Raw genomic sequence first — 24,486 nt, 5'->3', positions numbered from 1 at the left:
GTGTTAAATAGTCAGAAGTGACAGACACACGGAGAACAAGATGGGATGCAAATCGAGTCTGTCTTGTAAAGAGAATCAGCAAGTAATTTCCACGTCTGTGGGCCATTCTCTTCGCATTCCCAGCTTACCGGAGCATTTATATCCTTTCCCCCTTATCTTTTTTCCTGAAGCTGCACCAGAGGCAAAGCGTGAGGAATATCACTACAGCAAAATCACCAGGTTTCGTACCACCACCTCGTGTATGTGCCCAAGATAACTTCTTGAAGGAATGACTGTGTTTCATGGATGTTTTGGTATCAAAAGGGGCAGATACCCTGAAATGTGTCACTGCATCATCTGAGTTTATGCCTGCAGAAAGAAGTGTGTGTGGGGCCTTTATATACATAGGATGAAGCACATCTGAAAATGTGATGTGCTGTAGGACTTAAGGGCTCCTCTCAGATTATGCAGTGGGGTCTCCCTGGAGCTAGTCAGAATGCCTCACACATCAGTTCATCCTAAACCTCCTAGAGAAATGGCTCAGTGGACAGACATGGATTATTATATCTATTCTAAAATGTGAAACCTGTGTTTACTTTCTTCACCATATCTTTAGTGAGGGGAGGGAAGGAAAGAATTCTGTTTGGTATTTCTTTGCTTTCATGCAGTTTTTTGTTTGTCTTGCTTTGTTTTTTGTTTTTGTTTTTCTTTAAAGCTGGGTTAAGGTGGTTTAAGCTCTTTCATGGTACCAAGTGCTAATTTAGACTTTTATTTGAATTGCTATTTGCTGCAGCAATGATATATATATCTATCAATATAATAATGCCAGGAATAACTTAGCTAGCGTTTCTCACAAAATTGGAAGAGGCATTTTTTAAGTTATAGAACATCTACTTCCTAGCAGCTTTCTTTTTACCTCCTAGTTTCAAGCGACTATTTTCCATGCTTCCCCTAGGTTTACGCTATTGTGTGCTGTTCTAAAGTGTCAGCCCTGGAAAAGAGTGGTAAGAAAGGAACAAAGCAATAGCTCACGACTATCAGGAATCCTATATTTGAAATACTCAGGGGATGAGTCAGAGCGAACAATGATGATGAGTTAGGGTAATGGGCTTCCTGTGGGGGGAAAATTAACACACAACAAACCTCTCTTGTTCCTTTTAAAGTGCCACTGACACAAACCAGGCCCTAGCATCTTGTTTTGGTACCCTGAGTTCCCTGGTCGGAGTGGACTTGAAATGGGGAAGGGTGTTGAGGATGACCGCTTCATGCCGAAGTCACAGAGCTCAGGTTCAAGGTAAGCCTGAAAGACTGAATGGTTGCAGAACTGAAGGCTGCGTCTTAGAAAGTGGAAATATGGAACTGAATATGGACATGTGCACACATGTGTCTCTTCCTTGTCTAAAGTAATCGGTCTCTTGAATGATCGTTTTCACCATTATAAGTGTGTCACAGAGGAAGGCAGTCGCCATAGCTGCCTGGTATTCTGAGCTGGTTCGAGGGGATAGATGCTGTGGTGAATGCAGGTATGTTCTAAAACTAAAAGGAAAAAAGAGAAAGAGGATGACCAAAATGAAAGATAGGAGAAAGAGGAGAAGGAGAAACCAAAAATGAGCAACAAAGGAAGAGTATGAGGTGGCCCTGCAGTTTTTCAGATGAAATATTCCCGCTTACACTCGCTCACTGTGTTTTGCAAATCAATGTCATTTCTAAAGGAACTGTCCAAATTTTCCGGATATTCCTTCTCCTTCATCTGGTTGGTACGATGTGACTGCTTATGCTGGTAAAGGACACGACTCATGATGCCGATGATGGAGAAGATGATGAATATCACCACTGCTATTACTCCTGTTGAGAAAGAGGGACGAGAGAGAGGGAGATTATCACAGATCATCTGGTCAAGAGAGAGAATGCAAAGTAGACAAGAAAGGCACTTAGGAGAAAGAACCAAACAAAAAACAAACAAACAACAAACTCTGCCGCATGTCCAGAAATAAACACAGGCTGAAATGCATTCAGGCTTCAGTCACAAAAAAACCTCCTCTTTCAGGCTAGTGAGTGCTCAAGCCAGTTTCAATACGAGGAGGTTTTATTTAATGGACTAAGAAAGCCATCAAATAGATATGGAATCAGACTAGCAAAGGATCTCTTAGTAAATTCCTTTAAGACCTGCTTTAAAGAATGTGTCTGAATCATTTCTAATTAGCACATTTCTTTGTCATCTTGCAAATAAGTACCTTAGAACTAATTTAGCATCCTAGAAAATATGTAGATATCTCACTTCCCAATACATGCTCTATGGATGTAAACTTGTTTATGGTATATTTTTGCTTTGCTAAAAATGTTTTATTAATAATGAAATGCTTACTAAATATTCAGGGCATTCTACCCTGCTGTGCACTCTGCAAGGTATAGGCTCGTTTGAAGATGGTACCCCTCTGTCCTCCAGAGTCAACTGCAATGGCAAACTTCTGCCCTGTTGTGTCAGATACTATCCTACTTTGATTGTATGTGATTTTATGGGACCTACTTGGCAAGCTGTCCTCCCTGACCCTAAGGTCTTGTCCCTACCCTTGCCAGGAAGGCTCTTGAGAAGGGAATAGCAAAATCAGCAAAGTTTACAAGGCAGAGTAAAACTAGGTAAGTTAACAAACCTAGAAATAAATTGGATATAGTGAGTGATACCGTGGAATGAGCTGCAGCATTTAGAGATGAAATACAGAACCAGTTTCTACTCTATTCAGGGTGGGAGGATGTGAACCTCCAGGAATTTTTCTCAGGGGTTGGGATGAATTTCCTGCCTTAAACAGACTCATAGAAGCCTGTACGTGGGTGGGAAAAAGTCAGCAGTCACAAAAGTCTTTTCTCCATTTGTCAAATGAGAAATTATAGGAAGAGAAACAGGCACCAAATGGTTTCCTATATTTCTTGTCGCCAAACAAAAATCAACTTGGACTCTTTACCCTGAAGTAGATATTCAGGTCAGACATTTGAAGAACTTCTTTAAGGAAAGTGTGTGTGTGTGTGTGTGTGTGTGTGTGTGTGTTTCCTCACAACCTTATTGTAACAATGCACTTCTGTGCTCCCCTTGCCACTTGTCCTTCCAGCCTAAAACACTACTCACTGGTTCTATTGTTACCTGTTTACCCATCCCACCCCACCTTGCCCCTACCAAGCTGTGGGGCAGCATCCATGTCTTTCAGCCTTGGATTCTTGTACTTAGCACTGGTCCTGACCCATAGTGAGGGTTCTTTCCATAGCAGTTAAATAAATGGTTACTGTTGATTTTTAAGAGCAGAACTCCATCTGGTGTGAATTAGTCCCTCTAGCCTGTCAGAAAGCAGAGATGGGGCCACCTGTGAGGACCATGGTTCTCAGATGGAAATGAATTCTGTCTCTCACAGGCATCTTACATTAAACAAGTTTGGGAGTCATTCCGTGTTGCAAGGCCCAGATGGAAAAATCAAACTCCTGGAGGCAACAGCCAAGCTGAGGCAGGATACAGAGCAGTGAGGCCAAGAGGCTGTGAGAAAATGGAAAAGCAATGGGGGTGGGAGGGAGAGCTGAGCTCACAGCAGAGCGGACAGGAGCTTCCTCTGTAACCATATGTGCTGCTAGATCGGAAACTACAGTCCCGTGGGCTTCACCGTGTTCATTAGATCCACTCGGTGGAGAAAACCCAACAGCACTACAGCTTTGCCCATCTGTCTGCCCCAACATGGCTTTTTCCCATATGTAGTTTTATTAGTTTGCTTTGTGCTTTAGGAAAAATGACAAGTGGATGAGATCGACAGGATGCACGCTGCCTGTCTCAAAGTAAATTATCCAACTGTTGACTATGCGCTCAGCTGCCTGGTGGTTCAGGGAGGGATCCCTTCATAGAGCTGCTGGTGCCGGGCTTGGAGGGGAGGGTGCCTTTGATCATCCCAGCATGTGTGATTATTCATGAAAAACCTCACGTTCTTAGATCATGCAGGGTTCTGGGTGCTGGATAGCCACACTGAGGAAGGATTCAGGTAAGTTTCTCCAGAGCACAGAACCACTGATGTCTTTTCTGCTTTCCGCCACAAAGAATGGTTTACCTCCGATGAGAGCCGAGTCGCTTTGCACTGCGTTGGTGAGTGGTTCCCGCTCATCTGTCTTCCCAAAAAGATCTGAAAGGTGTAAAAGACACTCAAAGCCCTAGAAGAAGATCTGAAATATGGCATTGTGATGACACACCTGTGTGTTAGACCAGGTGTTCTCAAATAGTTGGCATTTTGGAAGGAAGCCAAACATACCCAGAAAAGCATTTTAAGTATACTGCTTACACCCCGTAGTTTCATGACCCTGTTCGTTTCTATGTAAGTTGTAAGACAAGAGGTTAAAAGACATGATGGTGGTACTCTGCTTGTATCTGCCTTGGCCTGCAGCTTACCTCTCAGCCTACCCTTGAAGTCCCTTTATTATTTGCTGGACAGTTCCTATGCATGTCAACGACTTCTTCCCTCAAGCACACCTGCCTCTGATTCAGAGGTTTCTTTAATTACAATAGATTTCTGACTCCATTGGCAGGAAAGGGCAAATTGCTGGTGAATTAGCACCCCCAAGAAACCCTCACACATTTTACTATATGTACATTAACATATACGGTGTAAAAAAAACAAAGAGCATCAAGTTTGAAGGCACATAGACCTGGTTTCGAATCCTAGCTCTGACACTTATTGGTCTGGTGACAGTGAGCTACATACATTTTTTAAATAGCAATCTGCAAATGTATTAAAGGGAGGTAATGATCCTATAGGTATGCATATAGTGCACATAAAATTGTCAGGACCTATAGCACCTCTCATTAGTATTGCTGTATCATTTAATCCTCAAGAAATGACTACAACATGATTATAATTTTTTCCAATCTCACAGATAAGGAAATTATATCAAAGCCATTAAGTAACCTGCCCAAAGTTCTGTAGTTCATTCATGGAAGATTCAGAATTCCAATCAAGGTTAGCCAAGTGTCGTACTCAGGTTCTTTCTAGTATACATACCTGACCATTGCCAAGAAAACACCAAGATTTGTGATGAGCAGGCAGCAGCAAAACTCTGTGCCCTTTCTTTGCTTGTAATTCATAACTTATTCAGCAATTGATGACCACACCTGATTAAAATAAATCCTAAGAACATCCAAGACACGTAGGATGACAGTGACTAAGAAAAAGTATTTTAGGAAGCGGCAAAATAAGAGAAGGTATATGGATGGTAGTCCTGTGGGACTTTCCTTTTATCAAGGAAGGTCGCTTTTAATCACATGAATTGTATTATTGATAGATCAACAACCAGCCTGCCTTCCCGACCCCTAAACTCTTTAATCCTTAGAGCAGCAACCACTTAAACAATAGCAAATATATATATATATATATATATATACATTTTCAGATTGTTATTCAAAAATGTATGTAACTCAATGTCACCAGACCAATAAGTGTCAGAGCAAGGATTTCAACACAGATCAATGTGCCTTCAAGCTTGCTGCTCTTTTTTTAAATAACATATATGTTAATGTACATACAGTTAAATATATACACATATATCTATTTCTAACTACTCATTACAATTAGGATTATCTAAGCATATTAAATATCACTAAGAAATCAGTCATAATTCTTAACCACCTGTAATCATACAAGGTAAGGAATTGGGTAATATTAGCCTTTAGACTGGAAGCTTCTTGAAGACATCAGAGTAGCACTGGTGAGAGAAGTTCCCTTGAGTATTTTCTTGCACACCTGATGAAGAATGCACCGTTGTCACTGCATTCACATCCGAATCCATCATCGAGGCACAGCTGGATTCTGTCAATATCCCTTGGATGGTTACAGGTGCGGTGGTGGCATGACGCAGGGCTGCCTTCAGTGGTGCTATATGGTTGTATTGGACTGAAGCCAGACAGCCAACAAAACCCAGGGTGTTTGCTTTAGCAACTTCAGAATCCAATCCAAGATTCTCTGCAACATGAAAGACAGTCAGTTTTTTTAAACTATGCTCCATATCTACTTTAAGTAATGTCTGAAATTACAGAAATTACCTCGTTATTTTTTGAATAAAGGAAATTGTCCCCCAGTTCTCTTTATCTCCTCTTTCCAAACTCTCCCCCCACTACCAGTGTCAGTATATCAACTACATATCATAGAAAATTGCTAGGGCTATCTTGCTTTGAGATAATGTTTCAAACTTCTAAATTTTCATTCATGTATTTTATGAACTGTAACGAATACTTAGTAAATCTCTTCTACACTCTAGATGTTTGATAGAATTTAGATCATTATCTCCATCACCATTTATTTATGGATTCTGGTGATTAATTCAAGCATACTACAAAGCTCATTACAACATTTCACTCAAAATGATAGCAAGAAAAAAATGAAAAGAGGAAGACAGAGTGGTTAGAATTCAAAGTGGTCCTCTCAGAAGTTTATCATGTTTGGTGTTTTAAGCAGCTTGTACTCCCACCTTCTAGTCAAGATTTTCACATGCTTAGTTCTGTCCGTGGTACTGATCGGTGAGCGTGGATTTTCTGACAGAAATCAATCTCTAAAAGTATCTTTGAATCTTTATAAAAGATAATGAGGCAATCATTTATGATTCACAACAAGATCAAATGTCTCATTGTCTTCAAGATTTGTGGTAAGATTGGTCAGTAGCCCATTTCTTTATTTTAACAAGGATCATTTGGACAAATTGCTGTGATGCAATTACATAAAACTACAATACGGGATGAACCTTTTATTTTTCCCCCCTTTAAGGCATAACAGTTTCAACAGACCTAGATTGTTCAGATAGATATTTTATTATGATAATCTGTTTATTTTCTGGAAGAGGACAAGGACTTTCCTCTCTATCAGGTAAATTATAATTTATTTCCATCATAAATGATCAAAGACTGCTGCCAGGGATCACCAACAAAGCACTTTGTTGGCCACATTTAGGGAAGACATATAATGGACATATGGATCAAAATGAGAAATTAACATACTTTAATAGTGTTTTTTCTAGTTTTGTCCTCATTATTGTCTCCCCCTTCAACACCCATGTAAACCTTGCTAATTTATCATCACTCTCTTCTTACAGGAAAAGAAAAGAAATCATGTATTAATTTTATGTGGCTATTGTAACAAATTAGTACAAACTTAAACAGCATAAAACAACACAAATGTTTTGTTTTACATCTCTGCAGAAGTCTGATACCGGTCTCACTGGGCTAAAATCGAGCTGCTGTTAATCTGCATTTTTTCTAGAGCCTCCAGGGAATAACCCATCTCTTTGTCTTTTCTAACTCTCCCAAACCACCCATATTCCTTGGTTTATAGCCCCCTTCCTGTATCTTCAAAGCCAGCAATGTTGCACTTCTGTGTATCTTTCTTCCAAAGTCACTTTTAATACTAATTCTCTTCTTTTGCCCCTTCTTCCACTTTTAAGGACCCTCGTGATTGTACTGGGCTCAGCCAGTTAATCAAGGATAATCTCCCTATTTTTTTTTTTTTTTTTTTTTTGCGGTACGCGGGCCTCTCATTGTTGTGGCCTCTCCCGTTGCAGAGCACAGGCTCCGGACGCGCAGGCTCAGCGGCCATGGCTCACGGGCCCAGGCGCTCCGCGGCACGTGGGATCTTCCAGGACCGGGGCACGAACCCGTGTCCCCTGCATCGGCAGGCGGACTCTCAACCACTGCGCCACCAGGGAAGCCCCAATCTTCCTATTTTAATGACAGCTGCTTAGCAACATTAATTCTTCTTTACCAGTTAGCTTAACATATTCACAGGTTCTGAGGATTAGGATTTGGCTATTTTTGTGGGTCATTATTCTTCCTACCACTCCATTCTTCTTGAGATTCTGTGAGAACTTTCCAGTTAATGATAATCAAAATTAATAGAGATGTGAATCGACACTCTTCAAGTGTGTAAGAACATGGGGCAGGGGTGGGGAGGAAACTATGGTCTTCCAAATATTCCTGTAAATATCCTACAGTGGTGGTACCTATTTGTTATGTACTCATGAAAGCATCACGTATGCCTATTTCTCATTCTATGCTTACAAAGACTGAGATTATGAGCATAAGCGACTGCTCAAACACTGTTATGCAAAAGTCTTCCACACCAAAAAGCTTTAATTAAGACTAAGTGCTATTTGTCGAGTGTCAACAGAACTCAATGTACCCTAGTGTAATTCAGAATGCACATTAGCTACTGATTGGTAGTTTTCATGGGATAGAGTTAGAGATCAGAAGTATTTACAGAAGGAAGACAAGAGAAGGGAAGCATAAACTTGTATGAAGATTTTTTCCTTGTGGGATTTCAAAGCAGTGGAAAGTGACATGTCACTGCAGCTATGCCTTAAGGGTCTAAGTCAAAACTGCCGGATCTTATTCCTAGAATTCAGTTAAAAAGAAGCCTGTATTGGTGACAAGGTCTTTGAAGGATATCGTTATTCTGACCACCATGAATCCAAGTTCCAGGTAAAAGAATCGGCACATGGATAAATAGGGGGAAATGTCAGAAAATGACCACCTCTCTTTAATGGAAGAAATGTTTTGGATCAAGTCTTATCTCTAGGAAAGTTAATTTATTCTAGATGTATAAAAAGCATGCAAACCTTGAGAGGGTTCTGAAAAGAAATGAAGAAAACAAGAGTCCTTGATAGCAGAAAATACTCTCAGTATGAGTCCCGGCATAATGATTTCTCAGATTCTTACATATATGGAGAGGCAAAAAAAAATGTTAAGATGGTTCCAGATTATATTTACTTCTTATAAATTTGTTACCTAATATGTGGTAAGAAACAGTTGTTTGCTAAAAATGCATTTGTTCAATAGTCAACACCTATTGGGTACCTACTATATAATAATGTAATATTTTTAAAATTATTGAAATGTGATTGATGTACAGTATTATGTTAGTTTCAGGTGCACTATAGAGTGATTTGACATTTGCGTACATTATGAAATGATCACAATGATAAATCTAGTAACCATCTGTCCCCAAAGTTATTACAATATCATTGACCATATTTCTTATGCTGTATATTATATCACCGTGGCTTATTTATTTTATAACTGGAGGTTTGCATCTCTTAAACCTATTCACCTATTTTGTCCACCCTCCACCTACCCCACCCACCCATTCTGGAAACCACCAGTTTTTTCTCTGTATGACTGTTTTCATTGTTTGGTTTGTTTGTTTATTTTGTTTAGTTTTTAAGAATCCACATAATAAGTGAGATCATATGGTATTTGTCTTTGTATGACATTTCACTTAGCATAATACCCTCTAGATTCATCCATGTTGTAGCAAATTATGAATTTAACCATTCATCTATCCATGGGCATAGGCACTTAGGTTGTTTCCATATCCTGGTTATTATAGATAATGCTTCAATGACATTGGAGTGTATAGATCTTTTCAAATTAGTGTTTCTGTTTTCTTTGGGTAAATACCCAGATATGAAAATGCTAGATCATATAATATTCCATTTTTAACTTTCTGAGCAAACTCCATACAGTTTTCCATAGTGGTTGAACCAACTTACAATCCCACAAAAAGCACACCAGAATTCCCTTTTCTTTACATCCTCACCAACACTTGTTATTTTTTCTTCTTTTTGATAACAGCCATTCTGACAAATGTGAGATGGTATTTGATTGTGGTTTAGATTTGCATTTCCCTGACGATTCGGGATGCTGAGCATCTTTTCATGTTTCTGTTGGCCACCTGTATGTCTTCTTTGAAAAAACAAGTCTATTCATGCCCTCTACTCATATTTTTAATATTTTGAAATTGTGTTCTGTGTATATTTTGGATATTAATCCCATGTTGGATATATCAATTGCAAATATTTTCTTCCAACTAAGATGCCTTTTCATTTTGTTGATAGTTTTCTTTGCTGTGCAAAATCTTTTTAGTTTGATGTAGTCCCATTTAATTATTTCTGCTATTGTTTCACTCGCCTGAGACAGATCCAAAAAAATATTGCTAAGACTGATGTCAAAGAGTGTACTTCCTTTGTTTTCTTCTAGGAGCTTTATGGTTTCAGGTCTTCATTGAAGTCTTTAATCCATTTTTAGTTTGTTTCTGTATATGATATGAGAAATTAATCCAGTTTGATTCTTTTGCATATAGCTGTCTAGTTATATCCAACACTATTTACTGAAAATATTTTTCCCATTTTATATTCTTGCCTACTTTGATGTGGATTAATTGACCATATAAGTGTGGGTTTATTTCTGGGTTTGCTATTCTGTTCCATTGATCTATGTGTGTGTGTGTGTGTGTGTGTGTGTGTGCGCGTGTCGGCACCATAATGTTTTGATTATTTTAGTTTTGTAGTATAGTTTGAAATTAAGTAGTGTGATACCTCCAGTTTTTTTTCTTCTTTCTCAAGACTGCTTTGGCTATTCAAGGTTAGTGTGTGTGTGTGTGTGTGTGTGTGTCTGTCTGTCTGTCTGTCTGTCTGTGTGTCTGTGTGTGTCTGTGTTTTCATACAAATTTTAGAATAATTTGTTCTAGTTCTGTTAAAAATGCCACTGATATTTTGATAGGGATTGAACTGAATCTTTAGATTGCTTTGGGTGGTATGGCTTTAATAATATTCATTTTTCTAAACCATGAATATAGTGCATATATAGAGGATTTTTTTGCATCTATGTTCAGAAGTTACAAGTTTGGTTTGTAATTTGCTTTTTTCCTTTTCCTTCCTTTCTTCTTTTCTTTTCTTTCTTCTTTCCTTCCTTTCTCTCTCTCTCTCTCTCTCTCTCTCTCTCTTTCTTTCTTTCTTTCTTTTGTGTGTGCAGGTCTTTCCTGGTTTTGACATCAGTGTGATACTCACCTCATAGTATGAATCCAGACGCATTCTTTCTTCTTCAATTTTTTGGTATAATTTGAGAAGGACAGGTGTTAACTCTTCTTTAAATATTTGGTAGAATTCACCTTTGAAGCCATCTGGTCCTGGACTTTTGTTCATTGGGAGAATTTTTTTAAATTAATTTAAAAAATTTTAAATGATTCAATTTCATTAGTGTTAATTGGTCTGTTCATATTTAATATTCCTGATTTCAGTCTCAGGAGATTGTAGGTTTCTAGGAATTTATTCTTTTGTTCTAGGTTGTTCATTTTACTGACATATGATTTTTGTAGGTGTCTCTTAGGATCCTTTGTATTTCTGTGGTGTTAGTTGTAACTTCTCCTCTTTCTCTTCTGATTTCATTTATTTGGGCCCCCTCTCTCTTTTCTTCTTGATGAGTCTGGCTAAAGGTTTCTCAATTTTGTTCAGCTTTGCAAAGAACCAGCTCTTAGATTCATTGATATTTTCTTTTTTTTTTTTTTTGGCTCAGTTTCATTTATTTCTGCTCTGATCTTCATTTCTTTCCTTCTACTATCTTTGGGTTTTGTTTGTTCTTCTTTTTCTAGCTCTTTTAGTGTAAAGTTAGATTGTTTGAGATTTTTCTTATTTCCTGAAGTAGGCTTGTATTGATATAAAATTTCCTTTTAGACCTGCTTTTGCTGCATCCCATAGAATTAGGATCACTGTGTTTCCATTTTTATTTGTCTCCATGTATTTTTTTTAATTTCCTCTCTGATATCTTCAGTGATCCATTGGTTGTTTATTAGCATGCTGTTTAGACTCCACATGTTTGTGTCTTTTTGCATTTTTTTCTTGACTTTTAGTCTCATACAATTGTGGTCTGAAAAGATGCTTGATATGATTTAAATATTCTTAAGTTTATAGAGCTTATTTTGTGGCCTAACATGTGATCTATCCTGGAGAATTTTCCATGTGCCCTTGAAAAGAATATGTACTCTGCTGGTTTGGGATTAACTGTTCTCTATATATCTATTCATCTATCTGGTCTAATATGTCATTTAAGACCAGTGTTTCTGTACTGATTTCCTGTCTGGATGATCTGTCCATTTATGTAATGGGGTATTAAAGTCCTCTATTATTGTATAACTGTCAATTTCTCCCTTTATGCTTGTTAATATTTGCTTTATTTCAGTGCTCCTATGTTGGGTACATATATATTTATGATTGTTATAAATTTTTTGTTAGATTGATCCCTTTACATTAGGTACTGTCCTTTGTGTCTTGTAACAGTATTTATTTTAAAGTCTATTTTATCTGATTTCAGTATGCTACCCTAGCTTTCTTTCATTTCCATTTGCATGAAATATGTTTTTTCTATCACCTCACTTTCTGTGTGTGTCTTTAGATCTGAAGTGAATCTCTTGTAGGCAACATGTATATGTGTCTTGTTTCTTTATCCACCAAGTCTCTCTATGTTTACAATAATTGTTTTTAAAATATTATTTCTATTTCCCTTCCATGTATATGTTATTATCATCCAAAATATACAAGTGAAGAAGCTGACACTATTAATGTTAAAATATATACAGGAGCTCATGTGGCAAAGTTGAGATTTAAACCAAAGTCTTTATGACTTGAAATGCCAAACTCTTTATGTAAGCTATGTTGCCTCCCTAAAATCCTTCCAAAAATATCCTAGGTATTTTTGTAAGATACTGTTATATAAATTAGCTAAGAAGAAATAGGATGCAAAAACTAAGGAAAGCACAAGTCATTCTAAACTCTTGATTATATTAAAAATAATGCATTTTCTAGGTCATTTTATTCAATTTTTAGGTTATAATTGCATTCAATTTATAAGGAACTAGGAAAGAGAATTATTGTATGGGCTGAGCTACAGAATAAATATGGAAGATAAACTTAACAGTGAATGTGGCTACTCAGAAGTGGTTGAATGAGAATGCAAACAAAGGCCATACCACTGGAAAATGCCACTGTTCTCTTTCTCATTCTTCCCAAGGTTTTCTGCTAACATATAAGAGTCCCATCCAATCAGGAAGAACTGCAAGGTTTCTCCTTATATAATATATACCATCTCCTTGAGAAACCACAAATATCTTACAAAGAAAATTTCTTATTTGAAATTGACATAGTTTATACCTCCCAACACACTTTAAATTTCACTGAAATGTCACTTCTGATTCTCATTAGAGTCTATCTACTTGCCCTCAAATACTGACATAGAAGCAGCATGGGGTGCTGAAATAGCATGGATTGGAGGTAGGTAGACCTAAGCTGATGAATTATGCCCTTGAACATATGATTTGTATTTTCTCATTTCTGAGATTTGTCCACTGTAAAATAGTGATAAATAGTATTGACAACATGAATTGTGGTGGAAATAAATATAAAAAGCATGATTCCTAACTCAGTGCCCATACATTCATTTATTATCATCATCATCATCATCATCATCATCATCATCATTATTCTTCCTACTAGTCTTCCAAAGAGTTCCAAAAGCCTTTGACTAGATTCAAGGGCCCTCAACATGTCCAAGTAATACTGCATTTTTATGAGAAAACTAAGATGTAAATGCTTATGTGCTTGTCGTAAAGACTAAACTTCCACTTCATACTGACTCATAACTGAATATATGTAGTACTAAAACTTTGAATGACTCAGTTGGTTAAGTTAGTATAGACTAACTTCTTTAAGCATCTGAAAACTTGACTATCTACATTAATTTGCAAACACTCATTTCTTCAAAGCAAAGCTATATCCCTCTGTTAAAACTAGTGGATTTTGTGATGCCAAGGAAAATAGCACAGAACCAATGTTAGCCCCAGAATGTGCAACATTTTACACAGTCACAATTGTTTGACACTAAGAGAGTGATAGAGCCAACCTAGGCAGTTTTTTTTTCTGGGTATTAGAAAATGAAAAAGAAAAGATCAGCACAGACATTGCTGTAAGATGAAATATGACATTTGCTATATGTCAAAAGCCATCGATGACATTTGAAACATGAAGTGTCAAAATACAAGTCATTCAGACCCACACAACCTGGACGTACGAGAGAGTAAAATGTACCATCACAAAACATAAATAAAGAACTTGATATTAATGGAAGATATAAGTGATATATACAAATAAAGAATATTTCCCTCAAGAGTACTTTGTGGCTTTCGGTAATAGTGAAACAGTCTGAAAATTTAACTATCGGGAATATTCATGTCTCTCAAATAAAGCTTTTAATCCTGAAAGAGGAATGTCAAACTGTATTAAAAAAATATTTGGCATTTACTTAATGCTTTTATACTTTTCATGGTATGCACATTTGTACAGCCTATGTAAATATTCATCCTTGTAAAATATGAAAGTGTGAGATAATTATACCTAATTACCCGTTAGGGAAATTAAGACACAAGGTCAAGTAATTGTTTAAAGCAAATTACCCAGTCCATGGCCAATCCAGGTTTGATACCTAAGTCTCTTGTATTCTGTCCTTATTTTCTCTGTTATGCCATATTTAGTAGCTTTCTGTAGGTATTGATTGTTGATAAGGTGAAAAGAAACCTCACCTCCATAGCATGACTTAGAGCCCTTCACTAGCTAACTCCCACCCACCCAGCCAGCCTCATCTGTGCTACATAGAACCGAACTTCTCACTCTTCTCTTAGTAGGTGCACATGTTCTCTCTGCCTGGAAGGCCCTTCTGTCCCTTAACTACCTGGATAACAACCGCTCCTTCTCTGTTAGACCTACATCTATTTATTGGTCACCTATGAGAATCACACTATGTGTGAGACAGTGGACTTACAATTGTCAGCCAGCAGACATATTTAACAGACCAGCAATGATTTCAGGCAATAAGTCTTATGGGAGGAAGACATCATTGTGGCTCTGGTACCACAGAAGAGACCCCTGACACAATCTAGGACAGTGGGGATCAAATTTAGTATGCAAATTAATTTTCCAGGGAAATGTATGAAAATTCATATCTTTGAATCTCATTCAGTAGGTCTGATGTGGAGGTATCCAAGAATTTGCATTTTAAAAATACACTCCTAGACACTTACAATACGGCTGGTTCAGGAACCCCACTTTGAGAAACATTAATTTAGGAAAGATGGTCTGGAAAATAATGTATTAGGTGATCAATAGACAAAAATCATGCATGAGAGGGTGGGCAGAGAGTTCCAGACACAAAGCAAAGCCTATACAAAGCCTAGACTGAGAAAGTCCATGACATTTCAAACACTAAATAATCAAGTTAACTCTACCTTCAAATAAGGCAAAAGACGACATTGAAAAGATAGGCAGGGACCAGGTGGAGTTAGGAAAGTACTTTCTCCATGTTCCCAAGGCATTTGCTTACTTCTAAGGCGCTTCTTTTATTTCACCATTATGTTTACAAGTCTGTCCTTCAACAAGATTGGCAGATTCTTGCTTTCAAGAAACCTGTTCCTTTCTAATTTCCAGCCTCACCAACTAGGACACAGTGTCTAACACACAGAGCATTTTGTAAACTGTAGAAGGAATTAATAAATAAAAAATAAATGTTTCCTAATATCAACAGTAATGCAGCCTTATCAGGGATGTTCAGATATATTTAAAACTTTATTCTGGCCATTTACAAGCATTTAGTTTCTTTACTTTTGCATTCACACTCATAACACATTATGTGGAATTCTCTTTGATGAAGCCCAATCCTGATGAGAACTTCATTAATATTTCCTGCAGCTCTGCCAATGGTACTCATCGAATATTTCTCTTCATTATTCTAAGCACTTTGTTACCTAAAGCTAACTAAATAGTTTCTATGGAACCTGAGTGACCCTGTAAATTTGGTTGCTACATATCACAGTGTCTATTCTGTTTGTAATGGCACCATAGGCTTAAAGGGTCAGAGCTTGTAGTTTTGCTCATCACACTGCCAAGGAGATGCCTGCCAAATACTGCATGACAGGCTCCTTATCTTCAGGTCTCAGGATGAAAGCCCCACTCCAGACAATCCATTTTATGATGAAGTTTTCCTTATTTCCTTCCACTGACTGCCAATTTACTAACATAGTATTTTGGGCATAGACGTTGATAAACACATTCTTTTGGATGATTAAATGGGTCTCAATTGCACAGGATCTGGCATATAGTAGGTCTTCCATTACTCTTCTTTAAGTAGAAATATATACATACACATAGATAGACAGACAGATGGATAGATGGATAGATAGATAGATAGATAGATAGATAGATAGATAGATAGATAGATAGACAGACACTAATATTACAAGAAACATACAAAAATAACCAAGTTGATTCGGTCAACAAAATTCTACCATTTGAGAATTCATTATCTCCAGTGAATAGCTCATGGGCTCAACTATAGTTTTCATTTTTAAATTGGGTTCCTTAGTTACATGCGTTACATAAAAGCAGCTCTATGGATATATGACAGTGACTACTGGATTGGTAAAACCTTAGCAATATATATCCAAATTTAAAATTCTAGATATCATACTCCCAATGACAATTCTGCTTATTTTCCACAGAAAAGTCACTTTTCTGACTTTTAACACTGAGATGCTCAAGTTGACGTATAAACTCATTCCTTTGGGATTTAAAAATACAAAAAGAATTCATCCTAGTGTGCTGATTATTTATTTGATGTGGGCCCAGAACTAGACAACTCATGTGTCTTGATTTATGTTGTTTACTCTGTTAAAGGAAAGGAGCAAAACTAGAGCCCTGCATGTCCTAACAGAGAGTCTTTTAACAGAGTCCAAAAATAACCTATAGAAATATATTCTACTCTGTTATGGAATTACTAGCTAGCTATGAAGTTAAAAGAAGTACCAAAAGGAGTAAAAGCCATACTGAGCACCTCCAGTGATCTGATGTTATTTCTTTTATTGTTTACAGAGTTACACATAATGCATATTTTGTGAGGAGGTTTTCTGCTGCAAGTAACAGAAAATCCAACTTGCAGAGACTTAAATGTTACAGGGATGAGTTATATCAAATAACAAGGAGTTTAGAGGCAAGGAGAGCTCTGAGCATGGAATTTCAGGGTTTCTCCTCTTTGGCTGTCTCATCCTCAGGCTGGAACAAGGTGGTCATGCAATTCCAGGCATCACATCTAGACACAACAATGTCCAGAAGCAATACATAAATACATAAACAAAAGCTGCCTCAATTCTGTGTTTGTTTGTTTTTTTAAGAATGGAGAATCCTTTCTCAGAACCACATACACACAGCTACCCTGAAGGCTTCTTCTCATTGGCTAGATTGTGTCCCAGGTTTATGCTACTCCGATCACTGGCAATGGAGAGGGACCACAAGCATTTGATTAGATCAGCAGTTTTTAAGACTTGTTTTTAGTCTAAAGATCCATTTTCACTCTTAAAAATCTTGAAGAGATTTGGGGCTTCCCTGGTGGCACAGTGGTTGAGAGTCTGCCTGCCAATGCAGGGGACACAGGTTCGTGCCCCGGTCTGGGAAGATCCCACATGCTGCAGAGTGGCTGGGCCCGTGAGCCATGGCCACTGAGCCTGCGCGTCCGGAGCCTGTGCTCCGCAATGGGAGAGGCCACAACAGTGAGAGGTCCGCGTACCGCAAAAAAAAAAAAAAAAAATCTTGAAGAGATTTTTGATATTTATATCTGTTTTGGATCTGTTTGGATCTGTTTTGGATCTGTGTTAGAAATGAAAACTGAAGAAGCCACAGTACACATTCCATTAGCCATCTAAGTGGTGATATCATCACACATCTTGTAGCCTCTGAAAAACTCCATTCTGCACGCATGAGAGAACACGAGTGATAAAGTTCATTAGTATCTATTATTAAAATGAAGATAGTTTTGACCTCGTGGATTCCCTGAAAACGTCTAAGGAGTCCACTCTCCCAATGACCACAGGACCAAACTTTGAGAATCACTGGCTCAAACCAATCAGGAGGAATCTTCAGGGATTGCAGATGAAGACAATATTCCCACAAGCACATGAATTCATAGAGGAGCATGAATGCTTAAATAAAATTGGAATTCTGTTAGGAAGGGAAAAATAAGTCAAAATGGATGTTGGGTAGGCAATCAACACTGTCAGTTGAATACATATAAGGCAATCTCTGGAAGGCAGGAAAGAAGGAAGGAAGGGAAGGAGGGAGGGAGGGGGAGTGAGGGAGAGAGGGGGAAGGAAGGAAGGAAGAAGGAAAGAAAGAAAGAAAGAAAGGAAGGAAGGAAGAACAAATGAAAGAAAGAAAGAAAAAGAAAGAAAGAAAGAAAGAAAGAAAGAAAGAAAGAAAGAAAGAAAGAAAGAAAGAAAGAAAGAAAGAAAGAAAGAAAGAAAAAGGAAGAAGGAAAGAAAGAAAAAGAAGAAAAGAGAGAGAGGTAGGGAGGGAGGAAGGGAAGGAAAGGAAGGAAGGAAGAAAGAAAGGTATTGAAAAATAACTTCCTTTAAAACTGAATATATGTGTGTGTGTATCCACCCCTCCCACCATACACACATTCAGTTTAAAAAATAGTTATTTTTGACCAGTCATATATTGACCTCTGCAAAAATCCTCACATCTAGTTTGAATGTCCTAAATTTGGCTGCTCTGTATAAGGAAAAACGAGCTATTCTGTAGGGACCGAATGGAGACCAGTCATGGGCAATATTGATCAATGTGCATAGCAATGACTGGTCCTTGGTCCTGGCAGCTGATCTTTCTGAGAACCAAACCTTCTGTGCTGCTCCCAGGTCTGGGGGAAGGAGAGATGGCATATTTGTCTTTTTGTGTCTAGATTATTATCCAATATATAATTGGTAATTATTATATTAAATAAAAATAACTCATTCAAATATTTCTAACATGATGATCATAAAGCAGCCCCTTCATCTCTCTAAGTCTCAGATTCCTTATGGGTAAAACTGATCATTGTATATGCCTTGAAGTTTGGTTTACAAGACACATGGTGTGGCAGAGAATAAGCACCCCCCTCCGAAGATGTCCATGTCGGAATCCCCAGAACCTGTGAATATTTTACATTACTTGGCAAAAGAGACTTTGATCATATGAGTAAGTTAAGGGTCTGGAGATACAAAGATTATCCTGGGTTATCTGGGTAAACTTAATGTGATCATAAGGGTCCATATAAAGGGAGGCAGTCAGAAGTAGGAGATATGATGACAGAACCAAGAGGATCTAGTAATTTGAGGAAGGGGTTACAAGCCAAAGAATGCAAGTAACCATGTAAGTAGGAAATGGAAAGGAAACAGTTTCTCCCCTGAAGCCGCCAGGAGGAACACAGCTCTGCTGGCACCTTAATTTTAGCCTCATAAATTTCACTTAAGACTTCTAACCTCAAGAACCATACGATAAATTTACCTTGCTTTAAGCCACTGATTTTATGATAGTTCATTAAAGCACCAACAGGAAAATAATAAACATAGGAACACTCTTAGAGAATGCTAATGCGGTTCTACTTTCTACATTTAAAACATGCCCAGAAATTAATATTTTAGTGGCTATAAAACAATGTTAATTTTCTTGTTTATATATTTCTATTTAATAAATTTGGTCATTGTAAACCGTCTCCACTTTGTGCAGATCGAATATGCATGAATTTCAGTTACCATGATTTAAATAACACCAGTCCTCCAACAACATGACTCAAGTTTCAGTGACTATGATATAAGCATAAGTGTATAAAGTACAAACGCTGCTGCTAGCTCTTCAGTCCACAAATTAACATGTAAATAGCAGATGTGCATCATGATTAGTAACCACTCACATCACTTCTTTAAAAGTTTGTGGTAGATTGGCCACTGTGCCATTGCTGATTTAATTAACACACAGACAGCAAAGCGTATAGTTGTGTAGCTTCTTTGTATCTCAGTAATAAACCCATGTGACATTTTACAGAAAAATAGATAACCCAAAGAGGGAATTGATCAACAAAGATGATTTTGCAGCAAAGAAACAGAAAGTAGAGCACCGGAAGTGAAATTCAAATGTAAATAGATTTATAGAAGAAATAGCTGGCCATGGAAATGCTGACACTGACACAGAAAGACTCTAGGTCTGCAATCACAGGAAATTAGCGAAGGTGATAGGAATCGATATAAATGAGGTGGTTCATGACAAACAGAGTGGCAATGTCCCAGAGGAAGTGATGCCAGCAAAAAACTTCACAGTAAAAGAACTCTCCAGAATGTTTCATGACATTGAAAACACAAAGGATGAAATGGTGGAAGCTGATCCAAACTTAGACAGCAGCATGACAGTTCACCAAGGCATAAGAAAGATGCGCCCTCCATATTTAGTCATACAGCTAGATGGCGGCAAGCACTGTTCAAACTATTCTTGAAAGATTTTTTTTGCAAACAAATGAGATAGTCTAATTCTCAATGTTTCTAATACTTTAGATTACAGAGTACTAAGTAAATACTAGTTTTTCTTCATTTCCCTAAGAGAGTTTTTATTTATTTATTTTTATTTTAGAATTTTGTATGGAAATTTAGTTGATTTATACCTTAAGAGAGTTGTTAATGCTTTGGCAAAAAATTTTTAACGGTCATAGAGCTAATCATGTTTTTCTCATGAATGATTAAGATGTCTTTTCACAGTTTCAGTTCGTGTGGTCACTTACTGTTCTGCAGAATTGGGTAAAGCAAGGACCACCTCCATAATATCCATCAGGACAGGATTGCTTATTAAGTGCCAAAGACTGCTTTAAGTGCCTTATAACACTTAATCATCATCTGCATTATTGTGCCCATTTTAAAGGGAAGAAAATGGAAACAATTGAGGTTAAATAATACAAAGGAACACCCAGTAAGTGATAGAGCTGGGATTTGAACCTACCCAGTGTAAACTCATTCCCAGACTGCAGGACACTACACCCGCTTCTTCTTGTACTTGCTAACACTCCTAGAACATCAATTATGCCCCGGCTTTGCCCTGTTCAAGTTAGATGAGCAGTTGGGTTGTGATGATCTCATCACAATAACCTGGCAAAATAGAAACTATGGTGCGCTCCATGCCACAGGTGAATGAAATTAAGGTTTAGAGACGTAAAGTAACTTGTCCAAGGTCTCACAATAAATGTTAAAGCCTGATGCCCCACAAAGAGGCCAGGTGTGGTAAATGTAGTGACACAATATATTTTGTTGAGTAAATGTGTTCAGTGATTGACATATCATATGATATCACTTATATGTGGAATCTAAAAAAATGATATAAATGAACTTATTTACAAAACAGAAATAGACTCACAGACAGAGGAAACAAACTTATGGTTACCAAAAGGGAAAGGAGGCGAGGGATAAATTAAGAGTTTGGGATTAACAGATAGACGTTACTATGTATAAAATAGATAAACAACAAGAACCTACTGTATAGCACAGGGAACTATATCAAATATCTTGTAATTACCTATAATGGAAAAGAATCTGAAAAAGGATATATATATATATATATATATATACATACATATATATATATATTTTTGCTGTACACCTGAAGCTAACACAACATTGTCAATTAAATATACTTCAATTTAAAAAATGGTTATTGAAAAAAAATGTGATCAGTGATTGAACTTTTAAATTCTATTCTGAGTGTTTGTTTTAAACTCAGTAAATCATTTTCCTGTGAATTTATTAACCTACTTCAGTGAAGCGTGCTCATCCCAGAGAACCAAACTCTCTTCCTTCCTAATGAAAGAGGGTGTTCACTGGCTGGTAACCTCATGTGGTCATCATGGCTGATGATGGCTTACTTGCTGTTCTTCAGGATAGCATATTTCTGTTTTAAGATGAATCTGTAAGACTTCGTGAAAAGGAAAAGTATATTTCTGGGATTTCCTTACAAGAGGTATTTTGGAACTAGTGTGTTTTGTAGTCGGCTTCCAATCACACTGCAAATGTAATTCAGTAAATACTAAATGAGGATGGATTGTGCACGAAGCATCAGTGATGTTGTCTGCGTAAAGGCTGAGCCCACTTAGCTTTCAGAGCAGGTGTGCCACAATTATGGTGCACGACCCACCAGTGGGGGACTGGCCCCTAAGGCAGCTCCCAACCATGCCAGTCTAGAGACTTCTTTCCTCCACTGCCTGTAGAACCCTCATCTATAGCTCTTGCTTCATACTTAACCTTATGCTCCCTTGTTTCATCTCTTGCATTGTTCTCCTTGACACACAAGGAGGTGGCCTCCTGAATAATGAAGATCAAACTGGCTTCAATGACCCAGATGTGAGCAAACATATTCATCCTCTGTCTCCTCTGGAGGGCAAGAAACCCATGAGGTATAATCCCAACCCCCACTCATCAGTTCTCAGCCATATATACAATTGATCTGCATCAGTGAGCTTCTGCATTTGGCTAAAAGGGTAGCATTTTCTTCTCTCTCCATCTGATTCAGAGAGTATAAAATCACACATTATTCCTGTTAGTTATAATTTGCATTTGACTGCATGTAACAGACAATTTAAAAAAAGAGAGAGAACAGTAGCTCAAATCAGGTAATAGTTTATTTTATTTTTTATTCCCAGTTAATGAGAAGTCTGATGTTAATCTGTCTAAGGTTGGTATTTTGGCTCCAGATATCATCAGGGGCCCAGAAATTTTTTTAGATTTACACTTTCCTCTTCATAGGCTATAGCTTTTGTTTTCTTCCTCATAAGATGACCCAACGAACTCCAGCTACTACCCTTATGTCCCAGCAGGGGGAAGTAGCGGGGCAAAAAGCAAAAAGGTACACATCTGCTAAGTCAGCCTTTTTGAAAACTCTACTGACTTCTTCTTGGAGACCATTTTCCAGGACCATGTTGCATGGCCATTCTTAAGAAGTAGGCCAGGGATGTCCTGGTTTTAACTAGGAACTTTGCTCCCTCTAAACAGGAACAAAAATTTAATGAAAAACATCAATGTGTTAAATAAAGAAGAGGAGAATGAATATTGGATATTTGGTAGGCTGTTAACAGGCTCTGACTCAATTCCCTTCTGACAAACTTTCTTCTCTATACTTTCCTCCAATTAAACTGTTATGCAACTTCCTTTCTAGAAATAGATTTCATCACCAATGAATAGGATCCCTGGGTTCAACATTAAACTCTTCTACTTTTTAACATTGTATCTTTAGGAAAGACACATGATATCTTTGGGGCTGTTTCCTCATCTATAACATGGGAATGGAGGTGGTGCCTGCAGGTGGAAGATTAAATATCATCTTTGACATGTCTTCTGTTGAGAGATGGGGTCTATTTCCCCTCCCTCAGAGTATGAGTTGACTCATGACTGCTTTGCTCAATGGAACACATTGCAAATGATACTCTGACAGTCCCAGGACTAGCCTTCAATAGGTCTGACACCTTCTGCCTTGGGGGCTTTGAGCCCCAAGCTACTGTGTAAGAAGCCCTACAGCCCTGAGAGACCATGCAGAAGGACCTTGAGACTAAAGGGAGAAACAGAGTGACCCAGCTGAGCCCAGCCTTCCAGACGTCCCTGCCACGGCAGCAAGCATGTGAATAAATCTGTCTTGTCCTCCAGACTGGCCCAGCTACTAACCATATCTCACCAAGAGAGTCCAGTCAACTCCACAAGGACCTGAAGAACCAACCAGGCAAGCTCTGTCCAAGTCCTGACCCACAAAGTTCTGAGATATTTGCAAAACAGGTGTTGGGTTAAACTATGAAGTGATGGGGTCGTGAGACACACAGTAATAGACATGTAAAGTTCTACCTCGTGTGTTTGTTGTGAGGATTAAATGTAATAATGAAAGTAAACATCTTAACTGATAGCCAAGCACATAGTAAATACTCAACAATGTTCAGCTTATTGGTATTGTATCCTCTAAGTTTCCATCTACCTGCCTGTGGAAGGAGACATTGGGAGGAAACATCCATTTCGTGTCTCTCACCAGCACTCACCATCCCAGAACTAAGTCTTCTAATTAGAGTAGAAGCTAATGTTTTACTTCAATTCAGCCAGTTCATTACTCCCTCACTCTTCATGTACTAATTTCTCTGTCTGTAAGATTTCAGGGTCTGTGAAATGGGTTTATGCTTTATATGCCTTTTATTAAAGGCTGTGTGGTATAGTGGAATATATCCAATTTCTGGAGTCAGGCAAATCTGGCTTTGCACACCAGGTCAGCCAATTAATGAATGAAGGAGTGAATGTTATTGTTTGAATTCCCCCCAAAGGAGGCTCTAAGGCAGGCATCAGGGTGCAAGTACTTTATTTATAAGGTGAAGAAAGATAAGGATAGGAGGGAAACTAGTAAAAAGTTTTTTTTTTTTAAATCAAACCAACCAGCACTGAGGGCAACTAAAACTTAATCCTACTGGGAAAATTCTAGGAGTCACTAGGGAGTACATACCCAAAGATAACTTAACCCAATAAATGGTAAGAAACTGGGGTATTTATACACTAGCTCACAGGCATTAAGTCCTTTATATTTCAGGCTTGTCACAAAAACATGCAAAGCATGCTTCAGTGGCTAGAGAAAACCCTCAGTAAAATAATTCAGGTGCTGGAAGTTGTAAATGAGCTTGCACTGAAGTGGTAAAGGCAAGGGAATAGGTAAGTAACCGTGCACAAGTTACTGAACCTTAATTAAAGAAGAATGTGCACTTTGTTAAATGAAAAAAAAAAAAGGTAAATGTATTAAGGGCATATTTAATAAAATCAA

General features: G+C 37.8%; 1 protein-coding gene across 1 annotated transcript in view; it reads right to left on the bottom strand.

Moving 5' to 3' along the window:
* CNTNAP5 (contactin associated protein family member 5) overlaps window positions 1-24,486 on the bottom strand; it is an 883,101-nt gene that overhangs the window by 5,400 nt on the left and 853,215 nt on the right. Inside the window, exons 22-24 of the mRNA XM_067742208.1 lie at window positions 5,742-5,960; window positions 4,059-4,130; window positions 1,651-1,824 (exon numbers count right to left, since the gene is read on the bottom strand). Coding sequence (XP_067598309.1) covers window positions 1,651-1,824; window positions 4,059-4,130; window positions 5,742-5,960 — 465 coding nt within the window. The remainder of the gene's footprint in view (window positions 1-1,650; window positions 1,825-4,058; window positions 4,131-5,741; window positions 5,961-24,486) is intronic.

Source organism: Pseudorca crassidens, chromosome 6 (genome assembly GCF_039906515.1).
Source record: "Pseudorca crassidens isolate mPseCra1 chromosome 6, mPseCra1.hap1, whole genome shotgun sequence".
NCBI lineage: Eukaryota > Metazoa > Chordata > Mammalia > Artiodactyla > Delphinidae > Pseudorca > Pseudorca crassidens.
Note: the sequence above shows the minus strand (reverse complement) of the source record. Positions and strands in the feature narration are given on the sequence as shown.